The sequence below is a fragment of the Electrona antarctica genome, assembly GCF_951216825.1.
Source record: "Electrona antarctica genome assembly, chromosome: 2".
NCBI lineage: Eukaryota > Metazoa > Chordata > Actinopteri > Myctophiformes > Myctophidae > Electrona > Electrona antarctica.
The window spans coordinates 21,452,676-21,472,956 of NC_136807.1; the positions used below are offsets into that span (position 1 = coordinate 21,452,676).

At 40.6% G+C, this 20,281-nt stretch overlaps 2 protein-coding genes across 2 annotated transcripts; both read right to left on the bottom strand.

Annotated features, from left to right (window-relative positions):
• Window positions 1-1,098: 1,098 nt before the first annotated feature.
• Window positions 1,099-12,200, bottom strand: pip4k2ca (phosphatidylinositol-5-phosphate 4-kinase, type II, gamma a). Its single transcript, XM_079529612.1, has 10 exons — window positions 11,716-12,200; window positions 11,291-11,388; window positions 10,867-10,963; window positions 9,564-9,713; window positions 6,947-7,093; window positions 6,712-6,750; window positions 6,491-6,604; window positions 5,821-6,085; window positions 3,731-3,834; window positions 1,099-2,368 (listed from the first exon to the last, which is right to left on the bottom strand). Exons 1-10 carry the CDS (start codon window positions 11,872-11,874, stop codon window positions 2,288-2,290), a joined length of 1,254 nt encoding a protein of 417 aa, XP_079385738.1. The 5' UTR covers window positions 11,875-12,200; the 3' UTR covers window positions 1,099-2,287.
• A 1,059-nt stretch (window positions 12,201-13,259) lies between these two features.
• On the bottom strand, window positions 13,260-18,277 carry igfbp6b (insulin-like growth factor binding protein 6b). The gene is made up of 4 exons (XM_079529648.1): window positions 17,751-18,277; window positions 16,641-16,675; window positions 15,881-16,000; window positions 13,260-14,896 (listed from the first exon to the last, which is right to left on the bottom strand). Exons 1-4 carry the CDS (start codon window positions 18,085-18,087, stop codon window positions 14,783-14,785), a joined length of 606 nt encoding a protein of 201 aa, XP_079385774.1. The 5' UTR covers window positions 18,088-18,277; the 3' UTR covers window positions 13,260-14,782.
• Between the last annotated feature and the right edge of the window lie 2,004 nt (window positions 18,278-20,281).

A 20,281-nucleotide genomic window follows, 5' to 3' on the forward strand; every position in this document is an offset into this window, starting at 1 on the left:
TCTAGGTTTTGGGGCCTTGAGGATCTATTGCATTCCCTTGTATGTATTTTCTCCCAATGCTCATGTAAGAAATAACAAAACTTTAAATAAAGCAAATTTCAGTTAAATACTTTTTCATTCAGCAGTGGCAAATTTCCTCAATGAATTTCCTCTAAGGACCTGTGTTTTAGTTGTGTGTGGTTGGCACACAGCAGACATTATGAAAACAGCAACCCCCTAGCATATAGGACAATACCAGGAAGCCCCCTCTTCTGCAGAGCAATAATGAGTGACAGGCAGTGTAGATGAGGTAGGAAGCCTGTGGCACATCAAACTTCTCTAAGGAAGCAGGGCCTTTAACCTACGCACACATCCACATCGATAGCAGACTTAAACACCCACTCGAGGCCTTTACTTGGTATTTTGTTAGATTTAAATGACTGGGATTTTCTTTACCTTAAACTACATAGTGAAAGAATGCAGGAATATTTTAGTTGACCATGATACAACAGCTGCAGATTAAAGGGATCTGTAGTACGTTTCGGTTTGCAGTGCTCTTAGTGCCTCTATGAATTGTCAGCACACCCGATTTATTTTAAGTTGCATGTGGGGGGGTGCAGGGAAATTGGCTGATCTACAACATCACAACAGTGACACCTTGTGAGCTTGTAGATTGGCTTTTAGTTGCATGACACCAGCATCCAACAAGTATAACTCTGGCTTTAGTAGCATATACAGAGAACCTCCACCCCATACCCTGCTCCCTCTATCCTTGTCCATCCTGCTCGGTTTCAAATGTTTAAGGGCAGTCAATTCTTGCTTTTCCTATAGCAGCAGGAAGGACGAGTCAGCAGAATGACAAATTCTAGGAATGTTTGAAACAGAACCAGTCCCTGAGCCCCACCATGTTCCGTGGAAATGGTAGTAAGATGAATCCATTATTGCGTCAGTACAACGGCCAATGAACTAATAAACTTCATCATTATCGTATCAGCACAAATACATAAAACTCATCGACATTTAAAATGTTCAGTGTGTAAATGGTCATTTCATCTTTTACTGAGAACAATGGTGATTACAATGGTGACATCTCCTCTACCTCCAGTCAAACACACACACACACCTTACAAGAAATAAGACGACAAACGCTTTTTCAGAAAATCTTTGTAAAATATATTTTGGTCCAAAAGCTGACTTGCAAAAATACAAGATGTGCAATCACAAGTTAACGAGGCATCATACAGACTACATCTATTGTGCCTTTTCCAGTGTATTGGAATTCTCTATTGTAACTCGGTCACTTCTTTTAAGGCTAACTGCATAAAGCTGCTGTAATGTATTGTTATTTTCTATAAATTATAACATACCTAAGCTATCACTATGGAATTGTCTCAAATATCATCACAATACAGTGAAAATAGATCAATCTATTCCTACTTAGGATTGCATTTTGTCTCCTATAATGTTTTACAATGATGCATGTAGGTTATTTGGAAGCACAAAATACAGCATTCCAAATAAACAAATGGAGTGTTCAGAATAATACAGTCTGGCCTTATGTTTAGAAAGTGCTTTGATCTCAATGTACAGATCAAATCCCCCTTATTCACATTTTCTATTTAATCAAAAAGTCTAAACTGGTTACTGGTCCGTAAATGACTGACAGCCTTGCTCGAATGAGCATTCAGTCTATATGAAAATGGGCATTTTGTTATGACCAATGTCAAAACTCTTTTGATAAAGTAAATACAACTTTGACCCCACACGTTTGGCACTCCAGACCCGCAAACAAACATATTCCTTCGCAAACAATTGAATCTTATTTCTCACCTTTTACACCTAAAACATAATTTTGCAAAAGAAAAATGACGAATCCATCGTTAAGCTTAGCTCATATCAATGAAACCAGAACAATTTGACTGAATTAATTCCAAAAGTCATCAAGTCTGATTCAGGTCGGATTACTTTGATGAACACAGATCAGCAGCTGTCTGCGTCATAGTACCCTTTTGTTCCAAAAAAGTCAGTTGGTTAGAGTGCTTATTATCAATATGAAATTCACCATACACATCTTAAAAATAAATATATGCCTCAAAAGTAGTACATCATATTACAATGGAAGTAGTCTCATCTCAGATCACCAAATTCATTAAAAATGATCTGCATGTGCATACTTTCTCTATGGTTTTGGTCAATGGTCAAATAGAACATCACAAAACAACAAAGGAAGAGCAAGACTGACAACCTCTGAAATCTCAGGTGGAAGTCGTGCTGATCGATGGCAATTTTAGCGTTAAGTAGCGTGCCGCTATGCAAAGATGTTTGAGATGAATTCACGAAATCTTTTGGCATACTGTTCAGGGTGGACTGTAGATATCTCAGCACCAGCCTGGGAGACAACAAGGGAGGGAAAGAGCAGAGACACAAAGAACAATAGGTTGAACATTGACAGCATCGATTTCATCATGAAAGCAAAACATCAAGTATTCAGATCTCTGACTAAGTCAAAGTAGCAATAAAACTGTAAAAAAATACAAAAGTCCTGCATTGGGATTGGGATCCAGCGGTTCCCAAAGCAAATCCCATGGGAGCGGGGAATTTTTGAATTGCTGCAGGCAGGAATGGGCAGTAAAAATAAATGTGCCAGCACCGTCCTGCAATAAACCAATTTATTACACGGCTTGGTTGAATGCTTGATTCCGATTGGTCATTCACCAAATTCAGCGGTATATTATTTCTTGATAACAGACCGCTCCGCTCTGTAACAGACCGATCAAAGCCTCGGAGCACCTGGCTGCAGCCGCTGCGCTGCTTGGATGTTATGCTGTACCCAACATGACAGCCATGTAAACTAACACACAATGTCATTTAACTAAACATGCTTTCAAGAAAGTTTATGAAAACATTTGAACCGAGAAATAGACGATGCATAATTACCCAAAAATGTATTCCATTTGATCAACACTCACTTCCTTGTTGCCGAGGCGACTTGTTGCACTGTGCACTTGGAATACTTTCATTACCGCAAGGAAATACTTTGTTTTGTTGTCACTTTTAGGTGATTAATTAATTAATTTGTGTATTATAGCCGTGTAATAAGCGGGATAATGTATGGATGGGTGGTCATTGTTTATATATATATAAATCACCCTGGTCGGTGATTTATCTATCAACAATGACATAACGTAATGCATCTGAAGCATGCAACAGTGCGAGTCCAGCACATGGAGTAAGCATACAGAGGTATGAAAAGATCCAAGCTGGCAAGTAATAAATATTTGCAGCTATCTTTGTTTATATACACAGTAGGATTGCAATGACCTGATTGTTCACAGAGTATTCCCTTTATTGTGGCAACTGCACACATCAGACCACACAAATCAACTCTACATCAATGGGAAAAGGGTGATAAGAACAAAGTAATGGTGTAACACCAAAACACAAACCATTGGTTGTTAGGTTATTCAGAGCTCTACTATAGAAATGGCATTCTATGATGATGCACTGATTATATGAATATGATTGACATTTTGCATATAACTAAAACTACTCTTGCAAGATTGTCAAAAATAGCAATTTATTTTTATTTATCAAAACCTGATATTTGAACCGAACTATGGATATGGCAAACCATTACCCTATGTGTGCATTCTTGTGGAGTTAAATTAACATCAAGGATCTTTCTGTGAGGTACAGCTGAACATTTTGACTGCCAACCGGTCACCTTCATCCTTCCTGTCCCGTTACTCACCCCGTGTTTGACAGTTTTAGCTGCGTGTGCAGCTTTCTTCTTGGTATCATACTGAGTAAGGACGTCAATCAGACCCATGAAGTACACCTCCCTCTGCGGAGCTCCTGACAATGACATCAAAGACAAAACAACATTATGGGTTACACAGTGCATGAAAACTGCACACTGGAAAACTTCTTGTATTATTCAAAAGAAATCTCCCACTAATTAAAGGGGAAAACCACCCATTTTCAACATTTTACTATGTCATTAATATACCTTAGAGCTGTTGTGTGGAAATAATAAAAAGGTCCCCCCATTTTGTATTTCCTAGAACTGTAATTATGAAAAAAATCATTAACATGGTGAAACACATCTTGATGACATCATCAAGATGTGTTTCACCATGTTAATGATTTTTTTCAGACCTCTAGTTCTAGGAAACACAGAATGGGGGAACTTTTTTATTATTTCCACACAACAGCTCTAAGGTACATTAATGACATAGTAAAATGTTGAGTGGAATGCCCTTTTAAGACATCTACAACTATGTCCATCCAGTGCAAAAGCTACTTATTTGGCCGCACACAGTGTGTTAAATTCAGTGATACACTGTCTGACGACTATCACCCTAGAGAATGGAGTCCCTCAAGGTTCCATTCTAGGACCTTTGCTTTTTCTGCTGTATGTAAACCACATTTGTAGTCAATCTAAGCATAGTAGGTATCATATGTATGCAGATGACACAATTCTGTATTCCTGTGCCCCCTCACTTGATGTGGCAGTGTCAAACTTGGCCTCTGACTTTGTCTCATTGCAGCATGAACTGCTAAACAGCAAACTGCTACTAAATGGCCACAAAACCAAGGCCATGCTATTTTCTCCAAATAGCCTAGTCAATGTCCACTCAAATATCACCACTCTGGATGGAGTATCCATCGAATGGGTTGAGTTGTATAAATATCTTGGGATTTGGTTGGACAACAAGTTAAACTTCAAACACCACATTGACGCCTTGGCAAAAAAGCTTAAGTTCACGCTGAGTTTCTTCTACAGAATGAAGTCCTGCTTTTCGAATGCTTCTCGCAAAAAGCTGGTTACAGGCCTCTTCCTGTCGCAGCTTGATTATGGCGATACTGTCTACCGCTTTGCTAGTTCCTCAACTCTGAGCAAACTTGACCCCCTGTTTCATGCTGCATTGAGGTTCATAACCAATTCCCCCTATAGGACTCATCACTGTACTCTGTATGCCCTAGTGGGTTGGTATTCCTTAACGTCTCGCAGGTTGCTACATTGGTATATTCTCATTTATAAAGCCATTCTTGGTAATCTCCCACGTTACATTGGTTCTAAATTTGAACTTGTCCAAAACTCTCTCAACCTCAGATCAAATGCTTGGTTACGCTATGTCGTGCCCCCAACTAAATCTGAGGCTGGAAAAAAAGCATTGCTTATTTCGGACCCTGGTCTTGGAATGACCTACAGACCAGAGCTTTAAAAGGATTGCCATGGGCACACTTCCCATACACTGCTCCTGCTTTGACGTATAGCAAATGTCTGCTTGCTTTTTAGTCTACTAAGCAATGCTTCGTTTTTATTTATTAGTCCTTATTGGTCGCGTTACTAAACGTTCCTGTTCTGCCTTTGAGCTTCTTAGTAGTGGGTACTGTATTTATGAGCATTGTATGTCTGTCCTGTTTTTTGTTGTGTATTTTTTTGTTACTGGCAGAGCTGTGTCACTTATTTTGCCTCTTGTCTTGGCCAGTTCACACTTCAGACTTCAGTCTCAATGTGGTTTTTACTGGTTAAATAAAGGTTAAATAAAAATAGGTGCTCTGGACCACTGGTACTGCTGCTTTTCCCCTCCTACTAGGTCCAACTAGTCCCTGATTTGACAGCTAGAATTAAAAGTACACCTGGTGAATGCAATTGAATTAACATCTTGGTAGGATCAGGCTGTAACTGATGTTGCGTTTGCAATGCTGTGTAAGCTAAATTAATTAGCAAAGGTTTAGCTTCTGGTGGTCTTAACCCTAAAGGCTCAGTTATGTTCGATTGAAGGAAAAAAAAAGGTTTTAGTTGAAAATAACATTTCTTGGCCAAGTACACACCTGAGGCACTCCTAATAGCATACACATCCACGTAGGGGTCAAACTCCCCGGGTCCCAATGCTTTGCAGGACGACATGTAACCAGCGATGCCCTCAGGAGACGTGCCATAGGAGCCCACCATAGGGGCTGCCGTTAGGCCGTTCTCTGGCTCCAGGTCCTCCTCGTTGGAGGGCTCATCACCTTCCTCCTCCTCCCGCTCAGCCTGGCCTATGTCGTGGATGCCCAGCAGAAGGCTGTAGTCCATGATCTTCAACTTCACTAGGAACTGAGAAGAAATTGGTACGATCCTACTTATTTATTTGGGCAATTTATCACAAAGAGAACACCCACACCACACCACACCCACACACACACACCTATTGGAAACAAGTGTAATGCTTAATTGGGTCGTCCACTCACAGTTAACAGCCTTTGTATCGAGTTTGTGCTTGAAATGTACTGTAATTCTGCAAACTGTTAATACATTTTTCAATCAATCAAAAAACACACGGAATAAAACAATTTAAAATCCATCATAATGTTAAATTAGAAGGGGGTAATGTGATCATGTGATCAAAATGGCAACACAGAGGTGCTGCAGTAAAGACAAAGTTGATGCTGCCGCTATGTGGCCGAAGTTTGCAACAACAGTGGAATGTTCCATTCAGCACGTACAAAGGAGGTCACCCACCTCCACATCTCTGTTGAGCTTCTCCATGAATTTCTCTTTCTGCTCCTCTGTTACATAAACCTTCTGCATGTTGTTCCTAAAGTCCTTGTCCTTGTAGGTAGGAAGATCTTTCACCTGAGGTATAGATTTAGGATATATATGGCATTAGGAAGATAGCTAAAAGCAAATACAGTGGCATGGATACAAAATAAAATAAAAACGTATTCAAGACAATGTTTTACCCTTTCTTTGTCACTCGCTTCACGAGACACCAGAGATCCCTGCAAAACAATTTCATCCTTCTAAATAAATACATTTCCTGTGGGAGCTACGAAACAGTGTGCAGACTAGAATTTAGGTGATTATGAATTTCCGTTTGATCTCTCACATATTAGCACTAACAAGTTTGAGAGCAATAATAATGCAACTTCCTCATGTTTTCTGAATGACTAATGACGTTTTGTGTTTCTTCCTCACCTTCAGGTCATACTTCCTGTGCACCACTAATCTGTGGCTGAACATGTTCCTCATGACAAACAGATAGGTCTCCTCACTGTCCACACTGACCCGGTACATACCCAGGAACTGTGGCAGCAGGGTGCTGCTATGACACTTCACAATGTGCTGCAAACAAAACGGTCAATCAATCAATCTCTGTGCAGTGTGCATTGTCACCATAATTATTGATTTTTATCATTGGGAACATTTAATATGTGCCTATTGTAATGAATATAATGTAGAGGTTTTACAGCATTCAAATGTCTCTTCCGCTTTCTTTTGAAAACTGAAGAGCACATATGCAGACAGGAACCAATTACTGACGGTCTATCTATTCAGGTTAGGTATTTAGCCCTGTTGAAGATTTGCTATGGCAATCTATTAAAAGAGACACTCACTGCAGGCTGACCTCATTCAGTATACCATGGAATGCTCTGGCCAGAATGCTAATAGAAGATGCAATGCTTTTTTTATGTGAAGGAATACACTTATTTGTACCTCCCATTGCATATTTTTAGGGGCGCTAGCCCCTCCAACATCTGGCTTTCGGAATGACGTCATATGGCAGCTGAGTCTATGGACTTTTAATTAAAGTGAAAGTACTGATCATAGACATAAAGGTAGATGCCTCCTTCGGCTCTGGGGCGTGTGCTTCGAGAGTAGGCAAGCTTTCCCGATGTTCCTTGCGAATCATAGTGCAAGCATGAGCGGAAGCTTGGCAAGCTATTCTTTTTAAATATCTATGGTATTGATCGGCAGATCAGAATGGCCGATAACTACTTCCGGTTCACCGGGGTGAAATTTTGTGGTTTTCAAAATAAAGCTTGGAAGGGACTATGACTGTGTGCAACCGTGGCAGTTAACAAACAGAGTGGCAGCCAAGTCTGTGGACTTTTAATGTTTGTTTAGAGCACTATGATCTGCGTGTGACAAAGTGACACTCTACACATATAGTATGTAAGGTAGTCGTGTTAATAAGGCCCTCAGGATGTGGCATGTGAATAAATAATGCAAAATGTGCCTAGTTTGGACCTGATGATGCTCCTGATATTTAGGCCAATACCTTTTCAATGATCAATAAAATAGTTGAAATAAAACTTATTGATAATATAATTTAAAAAATATTGCAACTTCTATACAGATAGGTAGGCCTGTCACAATTATCACAATCACCTGATCAATTATTTGAGCTTATCACAATTCATTTGATAATAATCAATATAATTTGCTGTACAGTAAATATATCCATTAGTGTAGTATTTATTTCAAATGTATTAGTGATGTTTTCGTAATGAAATATACAAAGTTATTTGTCATATCTGCCCTGTGCAATTTGTTTACAAAGCCTAAAAAGGCAAACAAATGTATTTTTTTCCTATTTATGTTCTAATGTTAATGACAAAACAATTAAATCATTCATCACAATTATTTGTTTGACAATTAATCTGTCAGCTAAAATAAAATGATCATGACAGACAGCACCACTGATGAGAATGAATGTTTCAGCACGGTATCCATGAAAGACTCCATTGCCATTAATGAATATGAATACAAAATAAATAAAATGCCCCCCGCCCCCCCCCCTCCCCCCAAAGAATCTGTACAAAACCCAGAAGCTTGATAACAATGTACTCATTCAGCACCAAGCGAGTTGACAATCCCTCTTAAACAGAGGCTACCATTTTCTCATCCCACTCCCAGTTTTATGCAGGCCATGTAACACACTCCAAACAGAGCTCAAGGCGACCGAAATTGTACTTCTTGAGGATGTTTATCCCACACATGTGCCCTTTTTTGGAGTTTGAGCCCCTGCCCCCCTAGTGCTCTCTGCACGGCCCTGCTCTTTGGGTCACTGCAATGCAAGTACAGTATATACACCATACAGAATCGGTTTCAGGTTGTTGATTAAGAACACCTGTACCAAATAGACAGGCAGCAGGCTTAGTTGAGATATAATAATTAACAATAATAACACTAGAATTAACAGAAAATAAAGTAAAGCCATTTCAGTTCACTCTTTTCTTCTGTACACATTCGATCAGAGACCATCAAAAAGGCATCATTTGAGATTTGCATGAACCTTGATAAGCAAATTTGAATACTTCTGTCACATTTGTTTGTTTTTTCCACTGCACCTACCAATGATGTGCTAACAGAGAACTACTTTGAGTTTAGAGGTGTGTTCCCCTCACCTCACCAAAAATATTGCTTCCCTCAGGATATATTAAAATTAGACCTATACCGAGACAGTTCTCAATCATGCGTCTTGTAAAAAAGGTAGGAAATGATGTGGCTTCAACATACAACAGGATATGTTTAATAATAGCCTGGTTTCCCAAAGAGTCAGGCAAGGATTGCCTTTAGCCAAGGCCACCTTGTTATCCCCATTTCCTAAAAGAAAACATTTTATTTTCATGGATGTGTGTCAATTGTCATGGTGACAATATTCTCCTTTGGCTAAGCTTTCAAATACAGAAGTAGTGCTGTAAAAACCTACCATGGTATAAGGTTTTTGCGGATTGCTTGAGCCTGGATATCACTTGTCTAGGCTACAAACCTCAAATTAAAAATAGGCCATAAAAACGCCAGCTCTTACCTGGTGGTACTCAGACAAGATGCTATGCATGTCTGCGACATCTTCACTGGAGATCTGCTTGACAACCAGCGTGCGGTCATACGAGTTGAAGAGCAGTCCTTCTCCCTGCACGTCTGTACTCCTTAAAGGGGGGCTGCGGGTCAATGACACCTGTGGTAAGAGACCAAGTCCAAGAACACACAGGTTAGAGTTGCTCAAAGTCAGAATTGCTATGTGAACGTGTGATATAAATGTGAATAAATTAAAAACCCACTACGCCCGGACAGTTAGCTCAACTGTCTGGGCACCTAGGCTGCTGAGCCAGCCTGATAGCGTGCCGCAGGTTCGACTCCCGATCCCGACGGCCTTTGCCGCGTGTCTACCCCCTCCCCCATTTTTTGTCAGATTACTTTCAACCTATCAATAGAGAGTCAGACTTTGTAATTTGTCATGCAAACACTAGCACGTGTTCTTCCAATGAAGTTGTCAGAAAATGGCAGACACTAAATTACAATGCATGCTGGTTCTATGTTCTGCGCTTACATAACTCTTAAGTGGAAAACATAGTGATGGCCCCGGTAATCGTGTCTTTAAGATGGACCGGTCAATCTCAAGAGGCTGTCATTGGGGAGTAATTTGAAAATCCAGACAAAAACATCCATTCACAATTTCACATTCCAATCACGCTCAGGTTTGCCAGTTTGATGTGAACCCCAATGAATCATATCACAATCTGTTGCAGCACAAAGTAACACAAGAGGCAGAATTCAAGATAATTATTTTCTCAACCACTGCGCAGCAATCGCAATGGGAACTTTCTGACAAACCACAAATCATTTAACACATTTCCAGCAGACAGTGAACTGATAAAAAGCATTTTTGAAATTAGCAGCCTATAAAATAGGACGTAAAAATGGTGGTGGTTGTGTCAGGTGATGATAGATCTCACCATCTGTGTAAAACCTCTATCTTGTGCACAACGTCACTCAACCCTAGAAGATACCGCTTCTCACTATTAACACCAAGGGATGCCAACATAATGTACTATATGGCATTCCTCCAACAACAATATCATTTTTTATGGCAGCGGTGGCCGAACGGATTGCGGAGCGGTCTTGATACCGGAAGGTCGCCAGTTCGAATCAGCGGTCCGACACGTTAAAATTACCACCGCTGAAGTGCCCTTGAACCACTACGATGAAATGTTCTATGAGCAGGGCCTGGCTGGAAACAAGTTCTTGAGCTTAGCCCAGATACCCTGGGTAAATATAGTAATCATTTCATTTCATTTCAATTGTATTTTAACTGTACATAATGTACACACCTGGTAGTCCAGATCCTCAATTCCAAAACGCTCTCTTAGATTGCGGAACACCAGAGGACAATATTCTTTGAACTTAAAATGTCCAGGAAGGTTCTCTCTGTAAAAAGAGAAGGGGTAGTTGTGAGATGGTGGTTGCATTTTGTTGTTGCATCGGCACACAGGCATGCACACAAACTAACAGTCTCGTTCATTCACAAATATGAACACATTTTAACCTTCAGGGTGTAAATATGAGAGGATTCTTTGCAATAGTGCTCTCAGGTAGCTATGGGTTTCCCAAAAGTAGCCTACATCTAAAGCACAGCCATCTTAGCTCTAAATGTAAGCAGCTTTGATCATTTTGATTTGGGGATAGCCAGTTCAAATCTACATAGCCTACACTTCCAATGCAAACTGCATCAAACAAGGCTTGTTTGAGCCATACTTGTTGAAGAGGTGATTGTTGACTTTGATCTTGGTGTTGGCTTTGAAGTCGTCAGGCAGTAACATGACAGGAACGGGAACCTGGTTGAGGTCATTGATCTGTAGATAAGAAATAACGTGTGGCATCATTAGCTTAGTTTGCATGGTATGTATCTATATGGTTGCATGCATGTTGTACACACAACGCTGTCGCTATTCACATCACTCCCCTTCTCAGTCTGTCATGGTGGGTCTTCTTGTGTACACAATAACGTTATCATTCTTCGTACGGCGGTGTCGCGTGCCGAAAGTATTATCTTGTGAACGTGGAGATCTGCTGCCATTTGGCTGGATGAAACTGAATTTAGAACACACGCGCGTGGTGGCTAAAGGCAGCATTAGCATTTAGCTCGCAACAGACAGTGCTAGCAAAGCAAAGCGACTCACCGAATGATTCACGCCCCACATGAACACACTGAGGACCGGGTCGCTGGCACGGAACACTTTCACCTTCTGCTGCACGAAATGTTTCTTTTTCGTCTTCGTTTTAGGGGCCAGTACCACCATTGGACTCGATACGGCCCCCAAGTTACCGAGGGACGCCATGACAACACACCGATCGGGCTTTCTTTTGTCCCTTGGATGGGGGGAATGAAGGTTGAAACGGTGTTACTACTAGCTAAGAAGCTAACAAGCTAATGAACTGTCACTCCACTTCCCTGCTTTCTTCGTAACCACTGGGCAGCCAAAGGTCACCGGGCGCGTTGCAAATACGTCTCCCCCGCCCCGCGGTGTCCAGCTGCTATACTTTCTCTGCCACTTTTCTAAGCCATATTCTAGTAGTAGACCCGATGAATCACTTGTAATTATCATTCATGCGTGTTGAGCTATCTGCAAAGTAAGCTCCTGTCAACCTTGCAATAATAATAAGCCCACCTCCACCACCGCCCCCTTGGTCCAGCCAACCTGTGTCGACCACGTGGGTCGGGGACAAATAGATGCGTTACTTTTGCATCAGCTGCCCTCAGATGGGTGGATACTTTGTTTCACACAACTTGATACATCACCTGATGCCACACACTTCTTGAATGTGATAACGTGCCCACTGCCTTCTACCGCTACACTATTTGGTTCTGTTTGAATGCTTTAATATATTGATATTTTCTAAAACTTTTGCACAGAGGCTGCATTAGTTCGTTCTGAATTCTGAATCTCCTGCATCATAGCGTGCTGTGACGTAATCATTCTGATAGAAGATGTGGTTATTTTTACCCCACCAAATGGTCTTAATTTGGTAATTGTATTTGTATTATTGCGTATTACAAAAGCCACGCGATTAATTGCCTATATTGCTCCATGCGCAGAACAGAATCATCTCCAAGAATACCAAATATAATAATATAACCAGCCTAGATAGAGAAGTATAGGAGGACATGTGTGATGCTGCGATACCACAGGATCTGAGGATCAGGTTTCGTTTGCGTTTTCTTTTCTGCGAGACCTGCATTTCAAATTTCATATGCATGGACATATTAGATATTCTATGCTGTTACCTTGGAAACAGGCATGTGCCGAGTCCCCCTGTGGAGATGCTGGAGAGAATTATCCTTTATGCCCCCAGTAATGGCAGAAAATCTGCATGACACTAATGTCCCTATTAATTTCTATTTCAGGGCTCAGCTGAGAACTAATTGACATTACTGTGATTGCTAAAGTCATTCTTATAGGCATGGTAAAATGATAATCTTGCAAGCATTGCATCAAATCATGTACAATTCGGGTTTACACATTAAACAATTTGGTTATAGCAGAAGCAATTACTTTTCTTAATTTATTATTTATTTAAAATTGTATCGCATATGCACTTGTAAGTGGATTGCCCCTAATTTATTGTTTAGTCATCTTCATCTGCAGTGCCTCACCTATACCAAAGTTTGAATCAAGGGATTCATGGGAAAAAGAACACTCAAGACAAAAGTTGTTATATTAATATATGTTTTTTTAATTCTCCATTTTTATTATCATTATGTTTTATTTTAATCATTGCAAATCTTACAGGTCCTTTGTGCATGGACCTACCATCACGGCACACACATTGGCACAACATTGGTCAGAAATAGATAAATTCTAATCACATTTTTAGCACACAATTTAATGACTTTTGCAAGGACTTGGGAAAGACGTACTATAATAACTATAACGAATTTGATCATTCCAATCCCACCCCCACAGTTGAACTTAGAATTTGTATACAATGTGCCAAAAATAAAACATAATAGTAACATGGACCTTCCAAATTCAAAATAAACACAAATATAAATAATAAGAAAAACAACATAAGATGTACAGCAGTTGAATAGCTCTGGTGAGTATGATGATTTTTACCATGACGGTGCTTCTGAAGCACAACACTTCTCCCTAATGTGAAATAAAAATAATCTCTGTCTTTAAATAAGAAACTGCTGACAATATAAAAATACATGGCATTGTACTGTAGTTCATTAAATAAACCAACAATTCATATATAAAATATTATATTGACGTGTATAAAAATATGCCTTACAACTTCTTGAAAAGGGTAACAGCCATAAGCGTTTCGTCAGCCACTTCAGAAAACACAGTCAACCACAAAATTCCAACATATGTACAAACAATCAACTAATAAGCAGTCAGAGCCATTTGGACAAATAATATTGAAAGATGCATCCAAGATTGTATTCATATGACTTATTTTTCTGACTCAGACATGTATAGGATACTGTAGGGATGTAGAATTCAAGCAGTACTGTATGGAACTACATACTCCAAAATAAATTAATAGAAAAAACAACTCAGTCAATGAAGTATAGTGATGTCAGTGTATCTTTGGAGAGGGAGAGAGGACGGTGAGGGAGACACATTTTTTCCAAACATTTGTGTCACATCACCAGCGTAACAGTATTTCAGCCCACTGAGATCAGAACAAACACAGGCAGTGTCAGCTATCCTCAAGCTTAACTGCTACTTTGTCACACGTTTTTGTCGCTTGCCGCAAACAACTAATTCGTTTCCAGCTAGATCAGTTATTTTGGGTGAGCAACACACATCATGTGATATAGTACAAATTAAGCTTAAGAAAGAAATCAAATTCTACCACAAAGCCAGGACAAGAGCTAAGGAAATATTCTAGAGCTCATTCGGAGCAGTAAAGTTGAGGCAGTTCATGGAGCGTTAATGTGAGCATAACAGCATTGTCACACTGAAAGACGCAGAGGACTTCGCTGCTACCATTGAACATTCAGGCAGATGTTATTGTTGCTTACTGTGCTGTACTGTATTTGTGTTATGTTTCTAGAGTAGACATTAACGTTAGTTGTGGTACTATTTCCACAGGAAGTGGTTTAATCCCTGCTACCTCATGCCCAGGCAGTGTCTAGCACAAGCTAAAGCTACCCCCCACTCCCTGTGGTGCTCCTCCTCCACCCCCTCCCCTTCCTCCTCCAGGCTCAAAGCAGTGGGATAAAGAGTCGTCCCCTCACTCCCCGTCGCATGGTAAAGTGCCATCCTCGTTGGCACGCAAGGGCAGGGCTGTGCCAAGCTCGTCCACACACCAACAGTGGCCACGCTGCATACCCTTGGAAGAGCGGCACTGTGTGAGATGAAAAGAGAGAGAGAGAAGGGGAGAGAAAAGATTGAATTGAAAGGTGAGAGAGGGTAAATTAAAGAAGGTGGAGAGAGGAGACAGTAACATGAAATTATTAGATTAGAGAATGGTAAGCAAACAAGTGAGTGGGAGAGAGAAACTGGGAGGTAACAGGTACGGTCGCCCCTTTTCCATCTCGCCCCACTACTACTATATGTAAATAACAAACATTACATAATTCATGTTGGTGATTATATAAAAGGTATTATCATATTCATTTATAATTGTTGAGTTCACTCTGTATATCCATGTGCATAATAATAGCATGATGATGCAATTACAAAACATGAGCTACATGGAAGAAACGTGTTTAATAAAACTAAGTGGATTGTACACAGCACTGAAAGAAAGCAGTCACTGTCTCTGTCTCATGTTATTCTTTCTTGATTTTACAGAGTACAGAGATCGACTATTAACTACAATCAAATAAATCTGTATACAAGATGATTTCAGATTTCAGCAAGGAGAGGGAGGGAGATACTAAATTAACTGTTAACTAAATTAACACTTTTCCCGGGGGCGAGTTGTTTGGTATTCGACTGGGAGAGAGAGTGATTGAGAGAGGGAGAGAGAGAGAGAGAGAGAGAGAGAGAGAATGATATGTCATCATAGCGCAGAACTGATTCTCTGAGCCCACAGCTGTGAGGCTCAGTGAGAGAGGAGTGTCAGTAATTCTGAGCCCTCTGGTGATGGACAAATCTGGCTGCACTGAATAGAAGCCTGCAGTAGAATGCAGCTCTCTCACACTCTCTTTCAGACACTGCTGTGCACAAATCAAGTGCAGCAAAGGGAAACTCATATCAGATCCGATGTGCAATAAAGTTTTGTTTATCATGTAAATCATTACATGTGCTTTATATGTTTGTGCATTCAGCAGTAAGAATCCTCCCGTGTCTTCGGGCAACCACACAGTCACACACTACATCATACCTGCTTTTTCCTGTAAAATCCACGAGTGTCACAGTTAGGTATGTAGATGTCACGGTCAGACTGGAAGATTGTCAGTTCAAGACCCCTCAGGACACTGTTGAGCAGCTTACGGCAGGGTGCCTGGAAAGAACAGCTCAGAATGTGACTTCATGGACAGTGACAGGCAAAGCCAGAAGAATTATCACAATCTTGAAATGATCATTGCTATATGTCACATAATATAATTATATAACCATATATTGTTACACAAGGCTTTTGCTTTTCAGGTCACTGAGTGGTATGAAATGAATGTTTCATACCACTGTGTTTTTTTTTGTCACATAGCAAGATCTTATGATATGAACAACATTAATATCACAGTGATTACTGTCCTTATAATATCACTTCAATATAGATGGTGCACCCAGCCTCATAAAGTGAAAGACGTGAGAAGGCTGGGGCAGAGTCGAAACTTTCTTGTTGCACATCATGCTCAATTAGTTCTGCCGCATAGCGGCATACACATCATGCACCATAATGCATGGCGATGGAGCTGTTTATACGTGGCACTGCAACACTCCAGAGAAGCTACACCAATGTCTGTGTAATGTAGCTAGATATACAATAATTTCCTTCAGAGACAACCTGCCTGAATATGATTATATAATATAAAATGCCTTCTACTGTGCATCTCTGAATTTGCATCTTTTCGTATAAGGAAATATGTAACTGCTTAACACATTAAGGAATGTAATATAATGATAAAAAGACAGAAACTTACTTTTTCTATTTCACCATTATGTGAAGGATGGGGACCTGGGGGCAAAGGACACAATGGCATGTGAATGTTACATTACAGCATCATAATCATTAAAATAAACCATAAATTATGTCGCATGAAAACGCTAATACATCCGTATCTGTTTTCACACACAAATTTGTATGCACAAGACGTTACTAAGTAATGACCCAGGTCAGAACAAGTTAAGCGAGAGACCTAATTTCCATGAGCACATTTCCTGCTGAGATCTTCAGAAGAATCGCAGTGTCTTCATTTGAACAGCAGATGGAGACCATTGCAATAAAAAGCAGCTTGATCAGAAGATAGGTGTAGGACCTACACCTATCTTCTGATCAAGCTGCTTTTTTACACTGTAGGTGATGCTGAGGCAGTTCCAGATTCATTGCCAACTCCCCAAAAGATATGCTCACATACTGAATAGATCACAGTCACGTCAAGTCACGTCTTTGAAAGTGATGAATACTTGACAATGACAGTGTATAATTAATGCACAAACACCTCTATCTACACTACACGCACTACACGCACAACACCCTCGATAGAAACTAATAAAGGTCCTTGAATACATGGCAGGAAAAAAAACATTAGTTACGTTTTTCAGCATTTGAGACCACTTAGTCATAGCATGTTACAGTTCTTACAGTTCGTATCACAATGACACCAGAGGCACTGCAGAGCAGGAATGAAGGTTACAGCTTCTCTGGTGCACAAACATGAATCCATGTCTCACCTTTAAATTTACAATCACCATTATTTTCATCACTGACTAAAAGAGATCTATTCTCTATGCAATCATTACATTAAGGGAACAGGGAAAGTACACAGTACATTGTGACAGCTTTTACTGCTAAAGACAGAATACATAGCTGTTCATGTCAAAGCTACCTGTGGTGTAAATGTGAGTGTCCGCATCGTGTGTGCAACTGTGCATGTGTCTGCTTTTGTGTGTGTGTGTCTGTCTGTGTGTGTGTGTGTGTGTGTGTGTGTGTGTGTGTGTGTGTGTGTGTGTGTGTGTGTGTGTGTGTGCGCGCACGCACACACGCACGCGTATATGTGCGTATACATGCACCTGTGTATATATCTCCTTACCTGTGGGGTGGGGCCTCTCTGTGGGACTGGTCCTGATGTGTTTGGCACAAAAGCCCCTTCCCTGCAACAGAGCCTGGAGGGGACTGGGCTCCCGTGGTGGGGGGACACAGCGAAGACCCTTGGCACAGCTCAGCGTATACACACCACAGGGTTCGCCCTGGGCCAATACTGACGTGCTGCCTGCCACATTGTGGTCCCTGGGCGGCCGACCCGCGCCCAGTGGATCCCTGCACGATGGACAGACCTTAAAGGGGCCCAAGCGGTTTGCCCAAGTCCATGATCCGCAGTGGGCAATCAGCAACAAAACAATTACTGTTAAGTTAGAAATTAGAGGCATTTTTTGTCCAGGTCTCAGGTCTTCTCCACACTCTCAGTCAGTTAAATCTGGCTGATGCTATTTCTGGATGTATATGTCTCTCTCTGTGTGTGTGTGTATGTCTCTCTCTTTCACTCACTCTTCCTCTATCCTCAGTCTTCTTGCCGTGTCTATAGCTTTCCTTGGTGCTTTGCCGGTTGAGTCGAGAGGCAGACAGGAGTCCCCTGCAGTGGCAGAGAAGACAAATGGAGATCGAGAGAGACACAGCAAAGCACCAGCTTTTAAAGATCTGAAAGGCGGTGATAGAGAGTAAGAGTGAGTGAGTGAGTGAGAAAGAGAGAGAGAGAGAGAGAGAGAGAGAGAGAGAGAGAGAGAGAGAGAGAGAGAGAGAGTGTGTATGAGAGAGAGTGTGTATGAGAGAGAGAGAGAGAGAGAGACAGAGAGACAGAGAGAGAGAGCAGTTATGACACCTTCAGCTTCAGGGGCTGGGACTCTGAGAGAGAGAAACAGAGAGGGAAAGGGAGGGAGTGAGGGAGGTGGCAGGGAGGCAGAGAGAGCGAGGGGGGGGGGGGGGGGGTGTTGGGGGGTCGGGTGGATTATGTTCCTTTTAGAAATGATCAAAATTTCCCCACTCATTCCTGTCATATACCAACACAAGCATCTAGTCCTTCTTCCAGTAATGTTTAACTGCAAATTGTGCACTTAGACTTTCTCTTAGTCATGGACCAATGTCAGACCTTTATGGAAGATTTGCCATGGTAACAATTATAAATGTACAAATGTTGCATTATGCCATTGATTTCATTTTCTTGAATTACTCTGCCGGGTAGTGGGAAAATAGGTCTTAATTAACTTTTTTTAACCATTTATATTCTATGACAAAGATGTGACCGTAGCATTGCACTATACTAAATCATCACCTGAGATACTCACTCTAAAGTATTTTTGGTCAAAATACACAAGTTTTGCCTTGGCTTTGAGCTACAAATCTTTCACACTGAAACATCAAAGCATAGACAAATCAAAGTTAATGATTTAGATGGGATATAGATAAAACAAACCCTCAATAACTTTGAAATTATACAGACAGTCTACATAACATAACTCACCATGTACTTTAACCACTTAAGGCCCAGCATCCGTATTATGGGGTAACTAGCAGATATACAAGCTACAAGCACATCTAGAGCCTAGAAGGGGTATAGGGTTTAAGTGGTTAAAGATAAATGTATACTATAGGCATACAATTACAAACTATACTATAAGTCATTGTGGTTTACATGTTTTACCTTGCAGAGCTGTTAATTTGTCCTAATCCAGCCTATTCGCAGCCTACATAATGAACAGACCAGTGTGGCACTGTCACAATCTGCGCTGTAGTCCTAAAAACCTCAACATCCAACACATTGGCATTTCACTAAAATGTCTCACTTTCAGTAGCTATTAACCAAACAGAGAATATGGGCTTCATCACATTTTCAAATAGGGGGGCAGTGGGTGGTATTGCTGGCCAGTTGTTTGCATTGGAGGAGGCATCAACTGGATAATTAGGTGGAGAACTTGCTGGAATGTACATCAGGCAGCCTGTGCCAAACTGCTAATAATGCAATCCATCTCTCCACTCAACCGGGTAAGATTTTCTCCACAGGCGCCATCTTCCAGAGATCACTCTCAGACTGAGACACCCACCAGTCTTTGACAAACTCTTAGCTTCCATCTCCCCTGATTCGATCATACCTGGCATCATAAAAATGCTGCTTTAATGTTATATTCACGGTTTTATATAAGCATAGTTCTAGCCAAATAAGAAGGGTAATGTGTTATTTGTCAGTGCTGATACAAATTATATATTATTATGATTAGCCTATTATTATTATGATGACATATGTTACTGCAACTTAAACATGCCAGGCAAATTCTGTTGAGTATAAGGCAAACTCAAGACATTGCTTTTTGGCTTTCCATCAACATTGTGTTATAACATTTACAGTATGTAGCACTGTTAGCACAATTACTTTTGAGTAAAGTACAACTACTGCAGAACCACACTTATTTAGTAGCTGGTACCTTTACTTTTACTTGAGTTATTTTATGATCATAACTTGAAATGTACTGTCTGTATTGTACTGTATTCTTTCTCATTGGTCATTGTGTCAATAAGGAAATGGAAGGGTGGGCACCAAAACATTGTGGGCACTTTGTAAATCTGGGCATA